At 38.8% G+C, this 22,467-nt stretch overlaps 1 protein-coding gene and 1 long non-coding RNA gene across 3 annotated transcripts; one reads left to right on the top strand and one right to left on the bottom strand.

Moving 5' to 3' along the window:
* Positions 1-647: 647 nt before the first annotated feature.
* On the bottom strand, positions 648-2,966 carry LOC130406969 (uncharacterized). The gene is made up of 2 exons (XR_008904549.1): positions 2,710-2,966; positions 648-2,586 (listed from the first exon to the last, which is right to left on the bottom strand). It is a non-coding gene; the product is annotated as an uncharacterized LOC130406969 (long non-coding RNA).
* Positions 2,967-14,574: 11,608 nt separating this feature from the next.
* LOC130406967 (uncharacterized) lies at positions 14,575-19,937 on the top strand. Of its 2 annotated transcripts, none has more exons than XM_056729564.1 (14): positions 14,575-14,931; positions 15,130-15,247; positions 15,324-15,386; positions 15,598-15,666; positions 15,894-16,232; positions 16,298-16,399; positions 17,028-17,259; positions 17,343-17,521; positions 17,601-17,694; positions 17,782-17,911; positions 18,005-18,346; positions 18,484-18,575; positions 18,718-18,835; positions 19,280-19,937. In XM_056729564.1, the coding sequence occupies exons 1-9, from the start codon at positions 14,893-14,895 to the stop codon at positions 17,603-17,605; spliced, it is 1,146 nt and encodes a 381-aa protein (XP_056585542.1). In that variant the 5' UTR covers positions 14,575-14,892; the 3' UTR covers positions 17,606-17,694; positions 17,782-17,911; positions 18,005-18,346; positions 18,484-18,575; positions 18,718-18,835; positions 19,280-19,937. The 2 variants fall into 2 exon arrangements, with proteins under 2 accessions (XP_056585542.1, XP_056585541.1); XM_056729563.1 differs by having other exon boundaries at positions 17,782-18,132; positions 18,229-18,346.
* The last annotated feature ends 2,530 nt before the right edge of the window (positions 19,938-22,467 follow it).

Below are 22,467 nucleotides of genomic sequence, written 5' to 3'. Positions count from 1 at the left end.
TTTTGAGATTTAATTTGTTCGATTTGGGTAAACCGGAAGTTATCTTCGTGTGTATGTGTTGCACTTGGAAGTTTGCCGCATTTGCAAAAAGTTAAAAGAAGCCTGAAAATCCTCAATCTTGCAGTGATTGACTAAGTAATTGTTTTTGTAATTTCGTATCGACACCATGGCCGTACTGGAATCATATGCTGATTTAATTAAAGACTTATTTGAAACTGTCAAGACACATAAAGAGATGTCAACTACGCTGCAGAAGATGGGTATCCAGCGAAGTTCTGCTACAAAATGCTACAATAAAAATATCTGCTTTTTGGCTAGATGTTAGTCATGAATACTGGGTATAACTCCAATGTAGAACGTCTAACGCACCCTCAAAGAACTCGAGATATGGCACCCCAAATTGTCCAATAACCCAAAAATGCTACAGTAAAACTGTTTTCTTGCATGACGGTAGACATCAAGACAAGGTGTAACCTAGCTGTGGAACTTTTAACGCACCATCAAAGACATACTTGTACAAAAACACAGTTCTGTGTCAAAGTTTACTTAAATATATATACATGTAACTACATAGCAGTAATATAATGTGTGTATAATGCACTGGCTAAGACCAACAAGAGTATAATAAATTGTATAAGAACAATGGATCAGTAAAAAATTAGAATAAGCTTTATTTTCAAATTGTGCACACAAAGACAAGCAACGTGTTGTGGTTTCAGGAGCTCAGAATGAAAAAATACAGTATAGACAAACAAAGGAAATAGAAAAAATAAATATATAGAATAAAAACAGTTAATTATATATATGCAAAGTATAACAAAACGGTGTATACTATGTTTTTTTTACAAATATACACGTAAATTACTCATGCATAAACCGTACTGCATGTTCTGCACCAGAATATTGCACTTTCAAACATGTAGGTACTTTTGGATTCGATTAATATTCATGGTGGACATAGGCTGCCTAAAAAAACTGTTCGATCAAAGTAATATAGAGAATGTTAAGGGGAGTGGGTGATGGAGGTTCCACGTGAAGTTCACGGTCATCTCAAGGGGCATTCAGCAGGTCATGACTTAGACAGCGAGCAGCAGCCCATCCTCTGTGCACTCTCTCTCACACACGCACGCAGGCAGGCACAGACACACGCCAACAGACACACACACACGCGCGCGCACACAGAAACACACACACAAAAAAGTTTTTATTTTAAAAACGTAAAAGAAGAGAAACGCGAGATGGTCCCTAAGAAGCTAAGCGTGAATAAGAAACTGCGAATAAGAAGCTGGATTCAGCCTCGTCTCATTTCAGAACTTCGCTGGATACCCATCTTCTGCAGCGTAGTTGACATCTCTTTATGTGTCCTGACAGTTTCAAATAAGTCTTTAATTAAATCAGCATATGATTCCAGTGCGGCCAGGGTGTCGATACGAAATTACAAAAAAAATTACTTAGTCAATCACTGCAAGATTGAGGGTTTTCAGGCTTCTTTTAACTGCAACACATACACACACGAAGATAACTTCCGGCTTACCCAAATCGAACAAATTAAATCTCAAAATCAAAATCTGTCGTGTCCCCTTTGTTTCATTTCCCATTTTTGATCTGAGCATTAAATCAAAAGTACGAAAAATGACCCGTTATTTGTTTTTTGGTATCACATTTATAAACGAATAACGAAATAACAAACCGTTTTTTAATTTTCAGATTTTGGAATCTCAATTGAATATGAAAAGAACGAATGATACACGGATTATGAAGCAATAATCATCACAATTATGACAAATCACGGCTTGAACTATCTTGCTTTGCATGTGGTCCGTGTACGTTTTATTCATTTGATATCCTATTTGAAATAAATTATAGGAAACTGAAAGATGACTCGTTTTTTGTTTTTTCGTTTAGTTCACCAAACGAAAAATTACATTTCGGCCCGATTTTTCATTTTTCGTTTGCCGTTTGAAAAACGGATTTTGGATTCAATATGGGATTCGTATATATGTGGGCGGTGCATTAACGCCCCTTTCTCCCGATTGGTCAAATCGCTCACCATTCTGTACGGACTTAATTCTACCCAGCAGATTAAGAGTCTGTACGAGTGCGATACTGACAAGTGTTTGCAATTTAAAATATGTTTACTTGAACCACCAGACAGCCTCGCATATCTTAGACCCGCTAGGTTAAGAGGGACGTGGTCACTGGACTTTCTCTTGTTTGCTGTGCACCCTGTCAGACAGCAGTTTTAGTCATTGTTCTGTTTTCTTGCTATAAATCAGAAATGTCAAGGTGGTATTTTCCCGCAATAGAAAGGCGGTTGGATTGTTCCCCGGTGTGGGCGTGGCCTAAATGCTCTCTCTCTTAATGCGCTATAAGTTCAAAGTCTACTCCTGATGCAAGTTTGGCCAAGTTTCACTTATATTAATGTTTATTGTTAAAAAACAATTTGATGAATAGGCTCTATATCACGAACTTGGATACAGATAATGTAGCAGGCCCCCCGAACAAGGATGAGACTTTTACTGATGGTTTTATGTTGTTTAATCCTTTATGAACCTTAATCCATTCACCATATCACCAACGTAAGAGCTGAAATGTATACAAAACATGTAACTGATCAGCTAACATGGTTCACATTCACAAATCTTACATTTGCGCCAAAACTAACATATTAACAAAAAAAATGCTAATATCTCAAATGATTTTACATACCTTTTGCCTCTTCAGAGGGGCTGCAAATATAAGAGTGAAGTTTAAACACGGCTCCGTGTCAAAGTTATTGCCTTACTTGCGATGAGCAATATGTTATAAACAGCACTAACCAGGGCGCGCGTGCGCTTCCCAAAAGAAGGACAAAGGCATGAGCGGAAGACCAGAGGACACCCGTTTCAATACAAACATTTCAAAATAAAAGAATTTTTTCTGCAACAAATATACTTATGGTTATTTACACTCCCACCAAATTATGAGAGTTTGTTATATCAGGATAACAACAACGAATAATTTTCAACAACCATTTCTCTTAATTAGATTATGAACATTCTAATATCAGAATTAGCTTTTGTACAGGACGCTCTACAATATAAAGCTTATTACCGCGTTGACCTTTGTTATTCAGTCTCTTATCTCCAAAGGAGATTTTCACTCTTCTCACAAGTCCGTCCTTGCCGATAACAGTCTCCAGGACTCTGGCAAGTCTCCATTCACCTCTGGGTAACAGTTCATCAATGTCCAACACAACATCACCTACTCTTAAATTCCTTTTTGGAGAGTGCCAGCGCTGCCTAGCAATAATGTTGTGCAGATACTCACGCCTCCACCTGCCCCAGAACTGCTCAGTCAAAAACTGCACACAACGCCATCTTTTTGCTCCATAGAGGTCCTCCTTAGGGAAGGCACGAGGTGGGGGCAGTGTTGTGCCAGATTTCAGGTGCAGCAGGTGATTAGGGGTCAGTGGTTCCAAACTGTCAGGGTTGTTAAGGTTGTCTACAGTCAGTGGGCGACTATTGACTATGGCCATAGCTTCATAAAATAAAGTTCTTAATGAAGCATCATTAAGTCTACCATGTGCGGAAACAAAGTCGCACTGTTTTTGGGACAGATAGGTACTCAGTCTTTGGGTGTCCAGTTCACTTAGGGCAGTTTTAAACTCGTTCTTTGCGCCAACAAAGTTTGTTCCCTGATCACATTGGATTTGGCGAATTGAACCTCTGATAGCAATGAAACACCTTAATGCATTAATGAATGTATCAGTGGATAAGTCCTCTTATAACTCAATGTGAATGGCGCGGGAGCAAAAGCAAGTGAATAAAAGTCCATTCCGTTTATGTTGTTTTCGGCCTTCTGTAGTTATAAAAGGGCCAAAACAGTCCATACCGCAGTATGTGAAGGGAGAAGAGAGTTCTAAGCGTTCTGCAGGTAGGTCGCTCATTCTCTGACCCTCCGGAGCTTTGCGGAGTCTGCGACAGATGATACACTGACGGACGAAAGAAGCAACGGTTCTGCTCATCCCTGGGATCCAGTAGCCACTGGATCTGATTTCATTTATGGTGAAGCATTTTCCTTGGTGTTTTACTTTGTCATGACAGTGAGCTATTATGAGTTTGGTCACATGATGTTCCTTTGGCATCACAATAGGGTGTTTGAAAGAGTCTTTGATAGCTGAAAGTCTCCCTCCAACCTTGATGAGGCCGTCCGTGTCTCTGAAAATGTCGAAGTGGAACAGTTTGTTGTGATGTGGGAGCTGGTTGCCTTTGTTTGTAGACTGAAACTACAGCAGCAGTTAGCTCGAGTCTGGGGATTGTAGTTAGCTTGGTAGGAGAAACTCGGGATTTGGCTATTACCAATGAACAGTGAATCTCCTCTTTAACGTTTTTTGCTCTTAAATAGGTGCATTGTCCATAACCACTTGTGCTCGCATCCGAAAAGTGGTGCAACTCTAATTCTTTAGGCTCTCCAAAACTAGCAGGAAAGTTGCAGCGAGATATGTTTACTTTGTCAGGGTTGCAAAGTCACGCTGCCAGCTCTCCCACCTTGGCCTCAGTGTTTCTGGCACAGAGTCGTCCCAGTTGATACCTCGGTGACACATTTCCTGCAGGATCCTTTTTCCGTGGAGCACATATGGCGCCAGGAAGCCAAGGGGATCGTAGATGGATGCAACAGTTGATAAGATACCGCGACGTGTTGCTGGTTGGTCTTTTAAAGTGTTGTCAAATCTGAAACAGTCCCTTTCAACGTTCCATTGGATGCCTAAGGCCCTTTCTTGTGACATGTCTTTGAATGTTAGATCCTTTGTTTTTATCTCTACTGCACATTCAGACGGCGGGATGCTTTGTAGAGCAGCAGGGCTATTTGAGATAAATTTGTGTAAACGGAGCCCTCCTTGCTTGCATATCTCTGTGGCCTCTTGTGCGAGCTGTATTGCCTTTTCAACTGTGTCTGTGCTTGTGACTCCGTCGTCCACATAAAAGTCCTTTTCCATGAACTCAGATCCTACAGGGTGTGTGTGACAGTGTTCTTTAGCTAAGTACTTTAGTCCATAATTTGCACACCCTGGGGATGATGTCGCACCGAAAAGATGTACCTTCATTCTGTGTACCCGTGGCTGTGTCTCTGTGTTGCCGTTTTTCCACCACAGAAAACTCAGGTAATCTCTGTCGCACCGCTGGACATGAAACTGGTGGAACATCTTCTCTATATCACACATTAGAGCAATAGGATGTTGTCTGAACCGTAGGTGGATGCCTGTTGGATTTTTAATCAGGTCTGGCCCTTGCAGAAGATGATCGTTTAGACTTGTACCATTGTGTTTGGCTGAACAATCGAACACAACACAAAGTTTAGTGGGTTTTTTGGGGTGATAAATCCCATGATGGGGAATGTACCATTGTTCACCTTGTTTTCCTTCATTGTGTACTTCTTTGACATCACCCCTTTCGATAATGTCTTCCATGTAAGTTATATAGTCTCTTTTGTACTTTTCATCTTTGTTAAACTTTCGCTTTAAGTGTTCGAGTCTGATTTCAGCAAGCTTTCTGTTGTTGGGTAAGTGTGGCCATTGTCTGAATGGCAGGGGCATCTCACAGTGTCGTTGTTCGTTTTTCCTTATTCCCTCTTGGAGCTTGTCCAAAAAGATGAGATCCTCTTGTGAGACTGTTTTGTCGCTTGCCTTTATGTCCTTAAAATCTGACTCTAGCACATTGATCACGTCCATGGGAGTTACAGGGGGTAATTCCTTTATTGTGATTCTATGACACAAACTTGACTGAGTTTTATTAAGCACTGGTGTGGAGCCACCAACGTTCTCCACCCTAGGTCTGTGCGGACGGCATATAGTTCCTCACCTTCTCCTAGTAGAACTTGTCTTCGAGCTAAAGATTTGGGACAGTATCCAATAATCCAATAAGGAGTCCAACATCACAACTCAGAAGAGGTGGTATCTTATCAGCAATTTCTGTCAGGTGGGGCCATTGTTTTACAGTGTCACTAGTGGGTATGTTGTCGTAGTTTACAGGAATAAAGTCTTTGGTATAGGAGGGGGGTAGGTTGATGCAAATGTCTGAGTCAAAACCTCTCACACGCAGTCCAGATACTCTGTGACTCTTAACAATAGAGTGAACACCCCGCATGGTAGTTAGCTTTAACTTTACAGGGTGATTGTCTGCTCGTTGGTGGTTGCTTATTTCTTCACAGACAAATGTGCTGTCACTTTGTGTGTCTAATAATGCGTAAACTAATTCCTCTTTAGACGGGCTCTGAACCGTAGACAACCATACAGGAACAATCATAGATGTGCTACTTGACTGACCCACCTTAGTAACGTTGAAAGCTGTGACTGCCGCGGTTTCCTTTGGAGTGCTTGGCGCGGTGTTGTCGGAGCTTCGAGACCTTTCATATGCCTTGTGATTGTCATTGTGCAGACAAGTGGGATGCCTTCCTTGGCAAATGTCACAAGTGTGGCGATGGCAACAATCTTTGGCGTTATGACCCACCTTTAAGCATCCATAGCACAGTTTATTGTCCTTAACATACGCGCGCTTCTCTTCTAAGGGCTGATCTGAGAAGTTAGGGCACTTTGACAACTGGTGCTTTTCATCTTTGCAAAACATGCAGGGTACTTTTAATTTTATTTTGCTTGTCCTTGCCTTGTTGTTTTGTACCGTGGTTTGCGTTGTAAAGACTTGTGTGGATCTGTTTGGTTTGAAGTCCTTTGTGGTCCTTTTCTCGTAGGGTGAGCTGCATGAGTGAAGAGCATATGAAGAAGTGACCGGGTTGCAAGCGATTTCTGCCTCGACTGCCACAAATTGTGCAAAATCCTTAAAGGAGGGAAAATCCTTGCCATTCATAAGTGTAACTGTGACCTGGCGGTTCCAACGGGCAGCCAGCCAGTCAGGAACTTTCTGCAGCAACTTTTGATTTTCCTCACAGTCACTTAGTATCTCTAGGCCTTTTACATATGGTGTGGCTTGGAGACATGCATTTAGAAAGTCTGAAAATGTCCTTAATCCTTCTGCATCTTTTGAGCTTATTTTAGGCCATTTTGACAGTTTGTCTCTGAAAGCTCTCTGGACAACAAAAGGCTGTCCAAAACGTTGGTCAAGCTTTTGCAATGCATCCCTTTATGCCTCTTCATCACTGCGATAGAATGTCCCTTCAAGACATTTTTGTGCTGGGCCTGTGACATACCTTTTAAGCAAGTGAAGTTTATCGGCAGGTGGGATGCCTTTGCAGTCCACAAGTGAAGAGCATGAAGCCTTCCATTCAATGTAGGTAATCGGATCTCCACTGAACACTGTGGGCATTGGCATTGGGATTCGGTTTATGGCTATACTATTTTGAATTGCTTGGGCAAACTGAGAAATGTCTGTGGGAGGTGCTTGAGTGACCATTTGAGGGTTTGGGTTCTTCACCGCGTGATTTGACATATGGATAGACACATTGTTTTGAGGCATTAATAGAGGTAAGCCACTAGAGGGAGCTGGTGCTTCATTAATGGATTGGTGGTCAACAGAGAAAGGCATATTAATCGGTTGTATTTGCTGATTGTCCATATCCATGTTAATTTCTCTGTTGTAAATCTCAAGTTTAGCGCGAGCAGCTTTCATTTCCTTTTCTGCCATTAAACGCTCAAGTTCATGTTCTATATCTTTCATTTTTTCCTTTTGTTAAATTTCCTCCTGCACAATTTTATATTCTGCTTCCTTTGCAGCCAACTCCGCAGCTGCATCAATCCTTTTGGCTGCGATGCTTGAAGTTTCAGACTGCTTACCGACACTAGACTGAGAGGCGGTGCCGTAGATGGAGCGGGCGTACTGGTGTGACAATAGCTGATGAAGGCGTCGTCTTTCTCTATCTGCTTCAAAATCACCGTCTATTGCTGTTATGCGTTCATTAAGTATTTTCATAATGTCCTTAGTTACTGCTTCACAAGAGTCCATTTTGCGTCTAGTGTCAGGGGATGGCACAGTATGCTCCCTTATTTCACTGTACACCTTCATCATGTTATTCAAACCCCTTTCAATATCATCGGCCATTTCACACAATTTGTGCTCTTATAAGTCCGACTTTAGGCTTTCTCTAGATGTTCTGATTAGCCCTTTCCATTGTTCATAGAGACTTAACAGTTTTTTGTCCTTTTTATTCAGTTCGTCTTTTTGGTAGGCTAGCATTTTCTCCGTTAATAAAAGACATTTTCTGCAACAAATATACTTATTGTTATTTACAGATAATTTAGATCAAACTCCAAAAATTCCATGATGACCATAATTCTTAATTCTGTCCACAAGAGGGAGTGTCAGTCTCTTTCAATCTACTTGATCCACTCTCCATACAGATAAAGTAACAAATATATCTATGCATTTAATCTGTACTGCCATGAATATGTCGTAGCTGTATGTCTGAGAACAAACATCACACATAAGGAACATCAATGAATCTGCACAGTTGGGAGCCTGCATGCAGATGTGTATGTCAGTTTGTAAAACACAAAATTTAATTCTGCAAAAACGTTTATTTTATTCTCACAACATCACATGGAACCAAACGAAATGTGACCTGAAATGTTTTAGAAATTTGAGTCAATTTATCACAAACAATTTTCTTTCAACAGCAACAATTGTATAGTGCAAGTTTTTGAACATTGCTGAACTTAAAACAGCATTGTGTAATGATGATTGGGAACATTCTTTAAGGAGAAATAGTTCATGTCATCTATAAAAACATGTGATTCCTTAGCTCCAACTAGATAGCTTCAATTACATCCTTTGGTGTAGTTATTATAAATAAATCAATTATTGATCAGTTACAGTATATTCCAATAATAAATAATTCAATCAATATTCTCCTGCCCAATAATTATTGTGATCTGAGTAAATTATATGTACAGTATGCATGTATGTAAGTACAGAGAGGGAAATAATTATTAGATCCCCACACTGATTTTGTAAGTTTGCCTGCTCACAAATAAATGCAGGATCTATAATGTTTAGGTTTATTTTAACTGATAGAACCTGAAAATCAACCAAAATATCAGTGGAAATAAAGGTTATAAATTGATTTGCATTTCAGTCAGTGAAAATAATATTTGATCCCCTACCAACAAGCAAGAATAGCTGGCCCCAAAGATTGGTTATGGGCCTACATGGCCCACAGATTAGTCCTGTCACTTTAAGACAGTACTCCTAAATCATCTTGTTATGTATATAAAAGATGCCTTCCAACAGAATCTGTATCTCCCATTTCAACCTCTCCACCACTAACTCAACCAAAGAGTTCCTTAAGGAGACGAACATTAAATGTCATAGCCAGTCTCTAGACCCTAGTCCTATAGAAAATCTGTGAAGGAGGCTAAAACTCCAATTTACTGAGCAACAGCCAAGAAACCTTAAAGATTGACAGAGGAGTGGACTCAAATATATCCTGACACATGTGCAAACCTGGTGACCAACTATCAGAAATGTCTGACCTCTGTGCTGGCCAACAAGGGTTTCTCTTAGTGGTGGGCCGTTAACGCCGTTAACGCAGTGAGACTCTTATCGCGCGATAAAAAAAATGTCGCCGTTAATCTATTCTCAAAGTTGGGTTGGGAGCTGGGTCTATACTACGCAAGCTATGATGACTTTCACCTTGATTCGCGCCGCCTCATCATCTCATAACCAGGGCTTCATTCGCGCGATTCGCGCAGCAAGTAGGTCTATTGGCTATTTGCATTAACATATAAATCACTCGCGCTTGACGCGACATTCGCGTTTGGTCTGAACACAACATAACGTTACTGTGAAATGACCACATCAAACGTGACGTGCTAACATGGATGCAGCTATGAAGCCGCCGGGTTTGCTTCAGGGAATATTAATTTTTAAGAAGCTTCCCAATGGAAACATCGACAAGACTAAGGTTGTTTGCACCTTGTGCAATGCGGAATTGGATTAAAAAAACACTTTCTCTCAACAGGTAGTGGTCTAGCTTTAGTTGAAACCAGTAACTTTGTATTGAGATCTAATGTATTATGGCTCCTGTATGACATATCGCTTGTTGCTCCCTCACTCTTTGTAAGTCGCTTTGGATAAAAGCGTCTGCTAAATGACTAAATGTAAATGTACTGTAGGAGCTCTTCCAGTCTCAAGTACCACCTGAACGCAAATCATCCCTTAGCTATTGCGGAAGTAAACACAAGTTCATCTTATTGAACATAATTTAATTTTCATCACCAATTATCATAGTAGAACAGCTTTCTCAAGCAGTTTGTGATGCATTTTGGAAACAGGAGATGAGCCCCTGGTCTAATGCGCCACCTGGCTTAAGAAACCCGTTCTCAAAGACTTACTTTTAGTCATTATTTGGGTAGCACACATATTCTGAATGACTTCGGCAGAATTCAAATGAGCCATTTTAATCTAGATTAATCTAGATTAATTTTGGAATTAATCTAGATTAATCTAGATTAAAAAAATTAATCTATGCCCACCACTAGTTTCTCTACAAAGTACAAAGTTATGTTTTGGTTTGGGATCAAATTCTTATTTCACTGACTGAAATGCAAATCAATTTATAACCTTTATATAACATTTTCCCCACATTTTTTGTTGTTGATATTCTGTCTCTATCAGTTAAAATACACCTACCATAAAAATGATGGACCCTTCATTTCTTTGTAAGCAGGCAAACTTAAATCATAAGGGGATCAAATAATTATTTCCCTCACTGTATGTATGATTAACAATAGTTTTAGCATTTGTCTTTTGTTTTAGTTTTTAGTTTAGACATTGACTCTTTGTTACCAGTATAAAATAACAGCTTTATCAGGTTGTGAGAATGTACATATCACTATGTTTTGGAAATGTTTGAGATAAAGCTTGAGGGAGCAGTGTGTGTGTATGTGTTTGGTGGTGGAATGACTATCTGTAGGTGACCAGATTTATAGATATGCTAACCATGTTGTGCCTAAACTAGGGCTTCTGTTGTCATACAGTTTTGAAGATATGCTGTGAATTGGACATCCATGTGTACTGTAGATAGTATCCAAATTATCTTTGGCTTATTTGTATCAGTACCTTTTGTATGATTGCTCCTGTTTGACATAATCGCTTATTGCTCCCTGAACTCTCTGTAAATCTCTTTGGATAAAAGCGTCTGCTAAATGACTAAATGTTAATGTAAATATATAGTTCTATCATTTTGGTTTTTAAACAATTTCTGAATAAGCTCATGCAGACCGAATGAGAAACCCTTTTATAAAGCAGAGTTATATACACTGCCTGTTCAAAAACAGTCAACAACTGCATGGATTAGGTTCAGCAACGTTATGTGCCCAGAGAATGAGGTCAGTTGACTGAATGATCAAGTTATGCCATCAATGGGTTCTTTCTTCCCTGATGGCACGGGCATATTTCAACATGACAATGCCAGGATTCATCGGGCTCAAATTGTGAAAGAGTGGATCAGGAACAACCTGGTCTCATGGGTAAGACGTACCTATGCACACTTTTTGCAGCGCCACTAAATACGTTCTAGCAGGTACATATTTCTAAAGTTTTACGACACGAAAGTCCACTGGGGGCGCTAAAGAGAAGACCTCTGTGTGACACATCGAAGACGGTCGACTCCACATACAACACGATTGACAGTCAGAGGTATGTACAGTATATCACATTATCCTAATGCTGTCTGCGTTAGTTTAGTTAAATTGTAAAGTGTCACGTTGTTTTACTGAAACATGTTTGCTCTAATGGTAACTAAACTGTAACGTTAGAATCATTCGACTGCCCGTGACGCCAGTAGGACCGTTAAGTGAAGCTAACGCATGAGTAATTTAGCTAGCGTTACCCACCGCCGACAATTAAAGTTTTTTTTTACAATTACCGTTACGAATTCTGCGGTAGGGTTAGTAGGTATGTGGCTTGTTATCCGGTAAGCTTAATAAAGCTTTTGGCGACCTTTGAAAATATAAATAGATCGCTTTATAATTCAGTTTTATTGTTCGCAGTGGTGGACAGTAATGACGTTTTTATCTTTTACTCCGCTATATTACATAAAGCATATCGTTACTCCTTATTTGGAAATAAAGAAATCACGATGTGCCCCTCATGAAAGAAATGATTATTTTTAACGAACCGGGTAAATCGGTTCGCAAATCACGCCAAATGATTCATCTACGATTGTATGAACTACTCAATGATTCAAATGAGCCGTTTATAGCGAGTCTTCAGTGAACTGAATTCAAGTTACTCATGTCCAGTTTAAGGATAATATTTGTAACTGAATATCACACTTAGGTCAAAACCCACAGTTGTTGGTGTAGTCCTAATCTGCAGACATCGTTGAATGTAGACACATCGAAGTCAATTTGAAATGTTTACGTGAAAAGACGAAATATTATAGTAACAGAAGTTAAAAAGTAATTTAAAACGCATGCATCATTCATCGTTCCAGTTGATGTGGTATTATAATGTTATGCATTTATCCATGCGTGACCCCTGTTTTTAACTTGTTTTTCAACACATTACATACGTGACAAGCACTAAGCCGAAATAACTTATTTATTTATTTATATGAAAATGTATCTAACCTGAGAAACTACATGATGGAATAAGAAAGGACGTGATGTACATACTTACTATCACTGATACCTGCCGGGGTCGTTTTACCCCACAGACTAGGTTTAATAAATAATTATGGAAATATATGTTCCATAAAATGTAATCCCTAAATACAGTTTGTATTCTTATGTCAAATATAACTCAGATTTTCTGCAAAACGTCAAGCTTTAAAACACTTTTCCATTAAGCAATGAAAATTGGTTGTATTTGTCTATTGGCATAGTTGTAATTAGGCTAAATTACATTTTAAAATACTTTTAATCAGACTACAGGTAATTCAAAAACGTATAGTGAAACGTTGACCTATCAGGTTAGTCTTTCCATGTAGCACCAACTTGTGCCAATGCCATGCTTGCATATGAGTACATATTACTACATTTATTTATGTATTGAACATGCATTTTATGTAGCAGCCGTACCTGCCACAGAATGAGTGGAGCTCGAGCTAATGATAACTGCCCATGTGGCTGGACTTTAAAGTAACAACCTAGTTTAAAAAAGTTAATTTATGTTATAATGATATGTAGCGTAACAATTTGACCCTTTTTTACTGGATCATTTTAAAGGATTTTTATGCACTTCTTGGCCTTCACGTCGTCCTTTAAAATCCTTAAAGACATGTTTAGCCGTGGATTTTCTCCTTTCGTTAACAGCTGATCAGTCATGTCAGTTAAATGTTCACTACATCAGAATTTATTGGGCAAATCTGTTTCAATTTTGCGGTTTCCATCAACCTTTTCTAATGTGATACTTCAAAAAGTGTAGAAAAATACATTGATGAAAAAACATGGCTGATGAAACAGAAATAAAATATCACAATGAAAGCATTTTGCTTTTATATTTAGTCATAAACCAGTAGTAATTGTAATGGTAAATGTTGACAATAGAATCATGTGTGAGCACTCCTGATACCAGAAAGGAGCTCCACTCTTCCTTAACCAAACAATCAAAATTTGTGTTAGAATGCAGTTCATTGACTTAAGCATTTAACATTTCAATCTACTCCCAAACCACACTCAATTGTGGAATGGCAAGAGCTCCACATCGGACAGTAAACACTCCAGCAGGTGATGAAAACTGCCCAATGCATCACCGGCACCCAATTAACCATCATTGAGAACATTTACCTAGGCACTGCCTGGGTAGGAAAAAAACTTAATCAAGGAGGCCTCCCAGTTGTATGCAAACCATTACCCACATATTTTCATTTGTTTTGATGTGTACTTGTGCCCCTCAGGTGTCAAAAAATAAATTACTGAGAAAGGGTCGTCAGCCTACACCAGTGTAAAATATGGAGGAGAGATTACAACCTGATCTCGATGAAATAATGGCTGATTTGGAGTAGAGGTGTGAACCTACACTGGTGTCACGGTTCGGTTCGATTACGATTACCATGTCATCGATTCGGTTCAATTCGATATCACGATGCATTGACGATGCATTGACGTCTCAAATTTAAATTTTACTAGTTCACATGTTTGTCAATAAATACAAGCAGTCAGATATATGAACTGAAACTTTTATTTTACCTGGTCTTCTTCGAGTATCAAACATCATACAAAACTCAAGTCTAGGCATTAGCATGAGCAAAAGGAGCAAATACAAAAAATTAAATACTTAAAGTGCACAATGCAAGGAGTGTACTTTAGTACTTACAGTAAATACTGCAATGTACTTGTAACACATTTTAATGTAAAGTGGCTCGCTGTGGTGCTGCGATGGAAGAATGTTGATATTCGTCGGATTCTGCCCAGAAGCCTGGCGAGTGCGGCCACATTAAGCGCTCGCTGGGACGCCAGATTAACTGTTTGTGCGAAGCATTTCACCAGGAATCGCATGTTATTGGAACTCGATGAGCTCGGCTCATTAACTTCATTACCTGGGCCGTGGTTTCGTGGTAGAGTTCGGGCAGAGTGTTTTCTGAAAAGTGACTGCGTGAGGGAAGTGGCTATATCGCTGCTCCAGTGTATTCAACAGGTGGCGAAACCCGGGCTTTGTAAGTTTGTGGTATTAACCCCTGCGTGTTTTCTTTGTGCGTGACGAGATTTACACACATCTTGTGTCCTCTCCAGGTCGTGCTTACCAGGTTTTTCATAAAAGCCGAAATGTGCCAAGATGTCGGCTTTTAAAGTAGTTGGAGCATTTTTGATTACTCGGCTTCCTCCGCTATTGTATGCTAAAGCATTGAAGCACGTATGCGAGATGACGTCAGAAAAACGTAAGTACGTAATAACCGGTTATGGTCTGTAACTGAACCGATACCGAATCGTCCTCGCTTGCATCGCGATGCATCGTAAAAATGATTAATTTCGACACCCCTAATTTGGAGGAGATACAGGTATTTTTTATAAAATTATGTACCAGCATTCTGCATCAAGCAGTATTTCACTGTATGTGTGAGCGCGTGCGTGTGTGTTCCACTGTTTGTATTTTTTGCAACTTTCATGAAAATTGATATTCAGAAACGTGTTCAACACATTCTTAAATATGTATATTTTGAAGTCGTTGTTCTACCTCTTGTGTTTGAGTAATACAGAGTGAGGAGGCAGTAAAAGAAACACCAAAAAAACGAAAAAGAAAGAAGATAAAACTCAGGCGGAAACAAAGAGACCAAAAAGGATTCTTGGTCTATGAGAAGCATAAACGAAAGACAGGTATGTTTTGATATTTTTGACCCTTTGATTTTCACTAAGTTTTTGTAAATACAATTTTTTTCCCTTTTATTTTTAGACCGATCTGAAAGACCAGTTGCCTCAACCAGTGCCTCTTCAAATAATAAAGAAGTTGAGCTTGGTAAGCAATTTTTGTTTTTGTTGATTCGATGTACAATCATGTGTTCAACCAAATGCTGTTTATCTTTCACATTTATACCCTGAAGTCTGTTTATACTAACAGACAGGTAATTTGATAAAATACATTCCCATATGAGCTGCTCAACAGTGGAAAGAGTTCCCATTGCATCTGTTCTGTTCTTTGTATGCATGCTACTGCATTAAAATTCTAGAAACTACAAACACATCTGAAGCCTCAACTACCAAACATTTTGGAGAAGTAGATGCACATCGGATTATTGGTATGCTTACTTTAAATTTGTTTTATGTAGTAAATTTTTACCAATCAGAACTGTCTCTGAATTAATAAAAGAGCAAGCATTTTATGAAAATGTACAGATTTGCTTCAGAATATTTAGGTGTTGCACTCAAGAGATTGTTTTTTTAAACAACATAAACTGTGTTTGTGTTCTTCGTTTACAAGCTTGTTCATGATTAGGAATTGTAATGTAAATTAATTTATTGCAAGATTTACAAGAACATCTACTCCAAGATGCAATGGACTGTGATGAACCCAGATCAACAGCATCTAATGATTGGGCATTGAGGCAATCCTTGTCTGAAGAACGCTGGCAGGAAGCAAGACCAAAACTCCTTGACAGTTTGCTTGCTTCAGACTTGAAAGAAGCAGTCATCAGGTGCAAGGACTGTTTGCCTAAACCCCGTTACTGTGGGAAGTGTGATGTTTCTACGCATCAACATCTAGTTTTTCACAACAGAGAGACTCTTATAGATGGGTTCTATAAACCTGTCCCTCCATCAACTGCTGTGCAAGACTTCAGTGGCCAAAATGTCATATATGAGCAAGGTAGGAATTACTGGAAAACTTAAAATCATGTTATTTTTTGTTAATATATTTTTCCTTTCATCTAGTGTGCTTGCTGCCAATCACACAACCTGAAAAAGTGTGTGATTGTGACCCTCAAAACCTGTCTGTTGTCGCCGGACGATCAGTTGCACTCATTTGCATAAATGGTACTGTATGACACGCAATTTTTGTATTGTATTTGTCTATTGGCATAGATGTAATTAGGCTAAATTACATTTTAAAATACTTTTAATCAGACTACAGTTAATTCTATTCAATTTCATTTATACCCCAGAGATTTTAAAATATTTTTTTGAATAATTATTACATTTGCATGTTCATTGGTTCTCTGTCATTGGTTAGGGTAAAATCGCATGCGTGTAAACAAATAAATTATTTTATTTTTTAGTAGTTTTTTATTTTAATTTTAAAATGATTTATTATAATTTAACATTTGTATTATTTAATTAATCGTTAGCCTTTCATATAAACTCTTAAACCCCCCGCAGTTCCTTCACAAATACCATTCTGGAAAACCTTGACATAATATAATGTTAAGTTGTTAGTAAAAACAAATGTAATATTCTTACTCTTTGTATTTTTATAATGATATGGTATAATATTATCCCATTGAAACAATTTAGGTCAAAAGTTATTTAAAAGTTGTCTTATTATTACCTAAAATGTGTAATTTAATGGGATTCCTACTACTGTGATGGTTTCCAACTACAATTTTGTTATGTAATTGGAATCAGAAATGGATAAAAAAATTTAAGTGATCTAATCTTTTTTCAGGTCGCTATGACATGTACCTGCCAGTTATGAATTGCAGAACATGTCATGCGTCATGGACACCTGAAGTGGGAGACCTGCTGTGTAGTGGTTACTGGCCGGGCACTGTGGGATTTCAAACCATATACCAGCTAGACCTTTTCACCTCTTTTGAGGACCTGAAGATCAATGCACCTGGTCTTTCAAGACAAGCATTTGTCAAAATGTTAGAACAGCGATCACAACAATCGGAAGGGTAACATTTGGAAGGTCATTTGTTTTCTTCATTTGTGCAAGTCTAACTGGCATGTCACTGTATTCAAATTTTTGTAATTCCAGAGAGGTTACATTTGTGGCGACATCTTCCAAAAAGCTTTCCTTGAATGGACATATTGTCGTCATGAAAGAGAAAAACTCTGCGGCATTGACCACTTCTCTTGCCCAGCTTGCACCCCAGATACAGTTGCTGTGTCTGCAGATGGAAACAGAAAATTATATAGATTCAGCAAAACAAAGGGGTATAATATTATTGATAACATTACACTGTCAAAATGTCTTGTGAATCATTTTTGCTATTAACATATTTTATTTATGTAGGTTAGAGGAACAACCATTTTTTGATGGAGTTTTTCTGGCCAATGACAAAGCTGTAGCAACATTTGTTGATTGTGTTCGTGAGAAGATCAAGCCAGTAAGATATTTGTCAAAAGACTTACGACTGTAGTCAGTAAATCAGCATTTACTTTGTGTATATATTTGATATGACTCTGTGTTACAGGTAAATGGAAAAGGCACCTGTGGAACATCAACATGGGCTGCAGCCAGGGAGACCTCTAAGAAGACAAACTCCAAATGTGACGAAGAAGGCCTAGAGGTGGCAGTTTGCAGACACTGCATATTGCTTAGAGGTCTGAACATGTTTAGGGGGGAGATATTTGCATACCCTCTGTTTTTGCAAAATGATCTGGCCACAAAAACAAATTGCAAGTTCTTCTGCACAGACATCATGTGTAGATATTGGCCTTATCTACAAAAGGTGAGTCAAGCATTCCCAGAAATGAAAAAATTGACTCAGATGAAGCCATTTCTTTCGGTCATGCATGCAAAGGGGCATTCTACAAAATGTGAGGTAAATATATCTTCAAACAATATGGTAAGTTCTTTTCCTGTTTGACCTCCTTGAACTCAATATTTGTGGTTTGGACATCTGGTGTGCATGCTTCAGGTGCAGTGGGGTGGCAAAAACCAAACAGGGGCAGTCACTGCCATTGGTGAAGAAGTTGAACAAGTCAACAGCTTTTTGTCCCGTGTGGCTCTAACTACAAAATACATGAGTTAGGGTGGTAAGTGTTTTTTTTCAGTGCTCACGGATTGTGCTTTGGTAGCATTACAATTAAAACAGCTTGCTTTTTTCAAGAATCATACTTGGAGATTAACCATCACTGCTCAAAAAGCTCATTTAATTCTTTCATCTTTACAGCACGAGTAGATATGATCACATTGCATGCCAGAGGATGGAATGAGCGAAAAAAAAGAAACCTGCACAAGTACTTGTCTACACGGTACTTGAAGGTAAGTAAAAACTAAAAAATATTCATCAAGGAAGGTTACATTCCATCTGACTGATGTTCACTGATAACTTGTATGTACTCAGTATCTTATACATTTAGGATTGCCACAGTTTTGTTTGACTTTCCATTAATTATGCTTTTAGACTATCCAGAAGACAAAGGAAGTCAAAGAGGACATTGAGGCTATAAAGGAGTCCACGCAAAGGTCTGATGAGGAACTTCAACAGTGGGTTACTGATGTGAGACAGTGGGCTGTTGACAGTAAGTACTTGTTGCTGCCTCCTTTAAATAAAAAAAATATTGAATACGTTATTTTTCCTTGCTGGTTTGTGTTTAAACACCTGACTCCTCTAGTGACATTGAATGACCAAAACAATTGGCATAATTGGGAGCTCTTTCTCATTTTAAAGTAAACTTAGATGATGAAACTTTCTCCCTAAAAACTTCATAACACTTATTCACCAATTAGCAAACTGAGCAAATGTTCTCAGATTCTTTGGCAAAACACTTGTTGATATCCATTGTCAATATTTTCATATATTCTTATGACATTCTTATTGAATACTTTTTTTTTACTAAATGTTAACCACCTTATCCCTAAAAATGTCTATATTAGGTGTTTTATAGAAATAGTATAATTGTTCTATTTTTGATGGAACAGAAAGTGCATGATATTGATTAAATACCTTTACTAAATATTTACAGCTCCAGATGACCTCCGAACAGATGATCCAGTGGCGTTGCAACATCTGATTTAAGGCCTATTCTTGGGTATCCAGCAGAAAAAGAGGGATCTGTATCGTTTAACCGGTAAGTAGGCTCCATGCCTAGGGTTGGGTATTTTGATGATTTTGATTTCCGATTCTGCTTATCGATTTCGATTGTTATCGATTCCCAGTTTTGATTCCACAGTTGAAGCAAAACTTTGACCTGTAGTGTCCTTTAAGCCTGCTTATTGACAGGTTTGCCAAAAATATTGGTTTATGAGCACCATTCTGTGTACATAGCAACCATGTTTTGTCTGATTTATAAAAAATGTATTACCATAGTTTAATACCAACTATATCATGGTTAAATAAATGTGTGATAAATTTGTATTTCATTTGCTTTATCCGAAGTTAACACATGCACATTTCTGAAAATATGCACATAGGAATTGATAAGTGTAATTTAAATTTCAAGTGTTCGATTCTTATTCGATTCGATTCCGAATTTGAATCGAATTTTCAATTCCTAACCCTTTCCATGCCCTCATGTACTTGTGGGGTTAATTTTAAAATGTGATATGTATTGATATTATTAAGTTATTTAAATGTTATCACATCTGAACACTGAAGTCTCACATCTACAGTACACTGTGCATATAGAACTGTAGTAGAGTAGGCGGGGCGAGACCGTGGTTCGAGTCCGGTGAGTAATTGTGAATGAGCGCCAGCTGTGCGCACACCGGGCTCGAATCACGTTGGAGATTGGGAGCATATAAAAGGAACGAGCCCTCTCTCTTTGACGGTCCGGTTGCTCGTTCCTTTTATATGCTCCCAATCTCCTACGTGATTCGAGCCCGGTGTGCGCACAGCTGGCACTAATTCACAATTACTCACCGGACTCGAACCACGGTCTCGCCCCGCCTACTCTACTACAAGAACCATTAGTAACCTTTATACTGTGAGTGTACATTGAGTGAACTGTCCTAACTCTGCCTTTTTCCGGTTCCTGATTGCATCGCTGCCGGCGGCTAGTTTGTATCCTCTGACACTTGCTTCACCTCACATTTGTTCTTGGTCTTATTATTAGTGTATTTTACTATCGTTACATATCACTGTCGTTGCCGAATTATTTATAACTTTATATTTTAAACCTATATTCATTGAAACGTAACGCCGCTAGCATATTAGCGTGTTAGCTTGCCTTCTGTTTACATTGTGGAATATCATCTCCCCCTATTTGTCTTGTGTGCTAACTGTTTCTCTTTTTAAGTGTATATACTAAGACTCATCAAGCAACCTTGGTAAGTTAGGATTGCACTTCATACCCGGTGAGTTATGGCTTCTATTCCTATTGTTGTTACTTGCACCTCATGTCATATGTTTAGTTTAGCCTTCTCTGTCAGCGGCGAGGGTTTTACATGTGATAAATGCAGGGAAGTAGTTAGGCTGACGGAGAAGATTTTAGAATTAGAGTCTCGCATCCAATCTTTATTTGAGGATAGTAAGAGTGTAAGAACCGTAGAAAACACTTCGGATGCGAGCAATGTTAGCGCACACAGCTCGGTTCCGGTTGAAAATCCCCTGCAGCTGGGAAACTTTGTGACGGTGAGACGGCATAGTCGCAGGACAAAACATCACTCAACCGTTCCGATTAAAGTCTCGAACAGGTTTGCCCCGCTCAGTGACGCACCGACTGAGAAACCTGCTGAAAGTGCCCTAGTGATCGGTGATTCTATTGTCCGGAACGTTAACATAGAGACACCAGCCACAATAGTCAAATGTTTACCGGGAGCCAGAGCGCCTGACATCAAGTCAAACTTAAATGTGCTGGCTAAGGCTAATCGTAAATACAGTAAGATTGTTATTCATGTCGGCACAAATGATGTTAGACTCCGTCAATCGGAGATCACTAAAGATAATATTAAAGAGGTGTGTGAGCTCGCAAAAACGATGTCAGACACCGTAATATTCTCTGGCCCCCTTACTGCTTACCGTGGTGATGAGATTTATAGCAGATTATCATCACTAAATGGCTGGTTGTCTGAGTGGTGCCTGCAGAATAATATAGATTTTATAAATAACTGGAAGAGTTTTGAGGGCAGACCTGACCTGTTGAAACGAGATGGTCTCCATCCCTCCTGGGATGGGGTTTCCCTCCTCTCTAGAAATTTGGCACACAGTCTTAATACTGCTAAAGTCTGACTACCTAGGGCCCAGGTCAGGAAGGAGACAGAATGGCTTAACCAACTGTCTGCTTGCCGTCTCGCGTTACAGAATACACAAAATATACAACATGTAATAATCCCTTCTTACAAACAACATAAAATAGAGACTGTGTCTGTCCCCCGGATTAGCAAACATAAGATATTGCGTAAACCTCTTGAAAGTAATTTAATAAACGTTAAACAAATCAAACATGAACAAAATACAGATAATCAGCTGTTACGACTCGGATTGCTTAATATTAGATCTCTCTCAAATAAAGCACTTTTTGTTAACGATTTGATAATCGATCATAAAATAGACATGCTTTGTTTGACAGAAACATGGCTAAAGCCAGATGATTTTATTACTCTAAATGAATCCGTTCCCCATGATTATTACTATAAACACGAGCCTCGTCTAAAAGGTAGAGGGGGAGGTGTCGCTGCACTTTACAAGAATTCTTTTATTACCTCTCAGAAGTCTAATTTTAAGTACAGTTCTTTCGAAGTCATGGTACTTCACGTATCGACACCTAATACTAAGGACAAAACATTTTTAAAATTTATTCTAGCTATTGTATATAGGCCTCCAGGGCACCACACAGATTTTATTAAAGATTTTGGTGGGTTCTTATCAGAACTAGTACTGGCCGCAGATAGAGTCCTTGTCGTCGGTGACTTTAATATCCATGTAGACAATGATACAGATGCCTTGGGACTGGCTTTCAAAGACACTCTTAACTCCATGGGCGTTAGTCAACATGTGTCAGGACCCACTCACCTTCGTAATCATACTTTAGATTTAATACTTTCTTATGGTATAAATGTGGACGATGTTAAAATCGTTCAGCAGAGTGAAGATATTTCGGATCATTATCTGATATTATGTTTGCTTCAATGGCCTACGGCTGCAAATCAAACTCCTTGTTACAAATATGGTAGAACGATTACTTCAACTACCAAAGATGCGTTTCTCGATAAT

This window comes from Triplophysa dalaica, chromosome 18 (assembly GCF_015846415.1).
Source record: "Triplophysa dalaica isolate WHDGS20190420 chromosome 18, ASM1584641v1, whole genome shotgun sequence".
Classification (NCBI taxonomy): domain Eukaryota; kingdom Metazoa; phylum Chordata; class Actinopteri; order Cypriniformes; family Nemacheilidae; genus Triplophysa; species Triplophysa dalaica.
The sequence above is the reverse complement of the archived record's forward strand: the minus strand, read 5'-3'. Positions and strand labels throughout refer to the sequence as shown.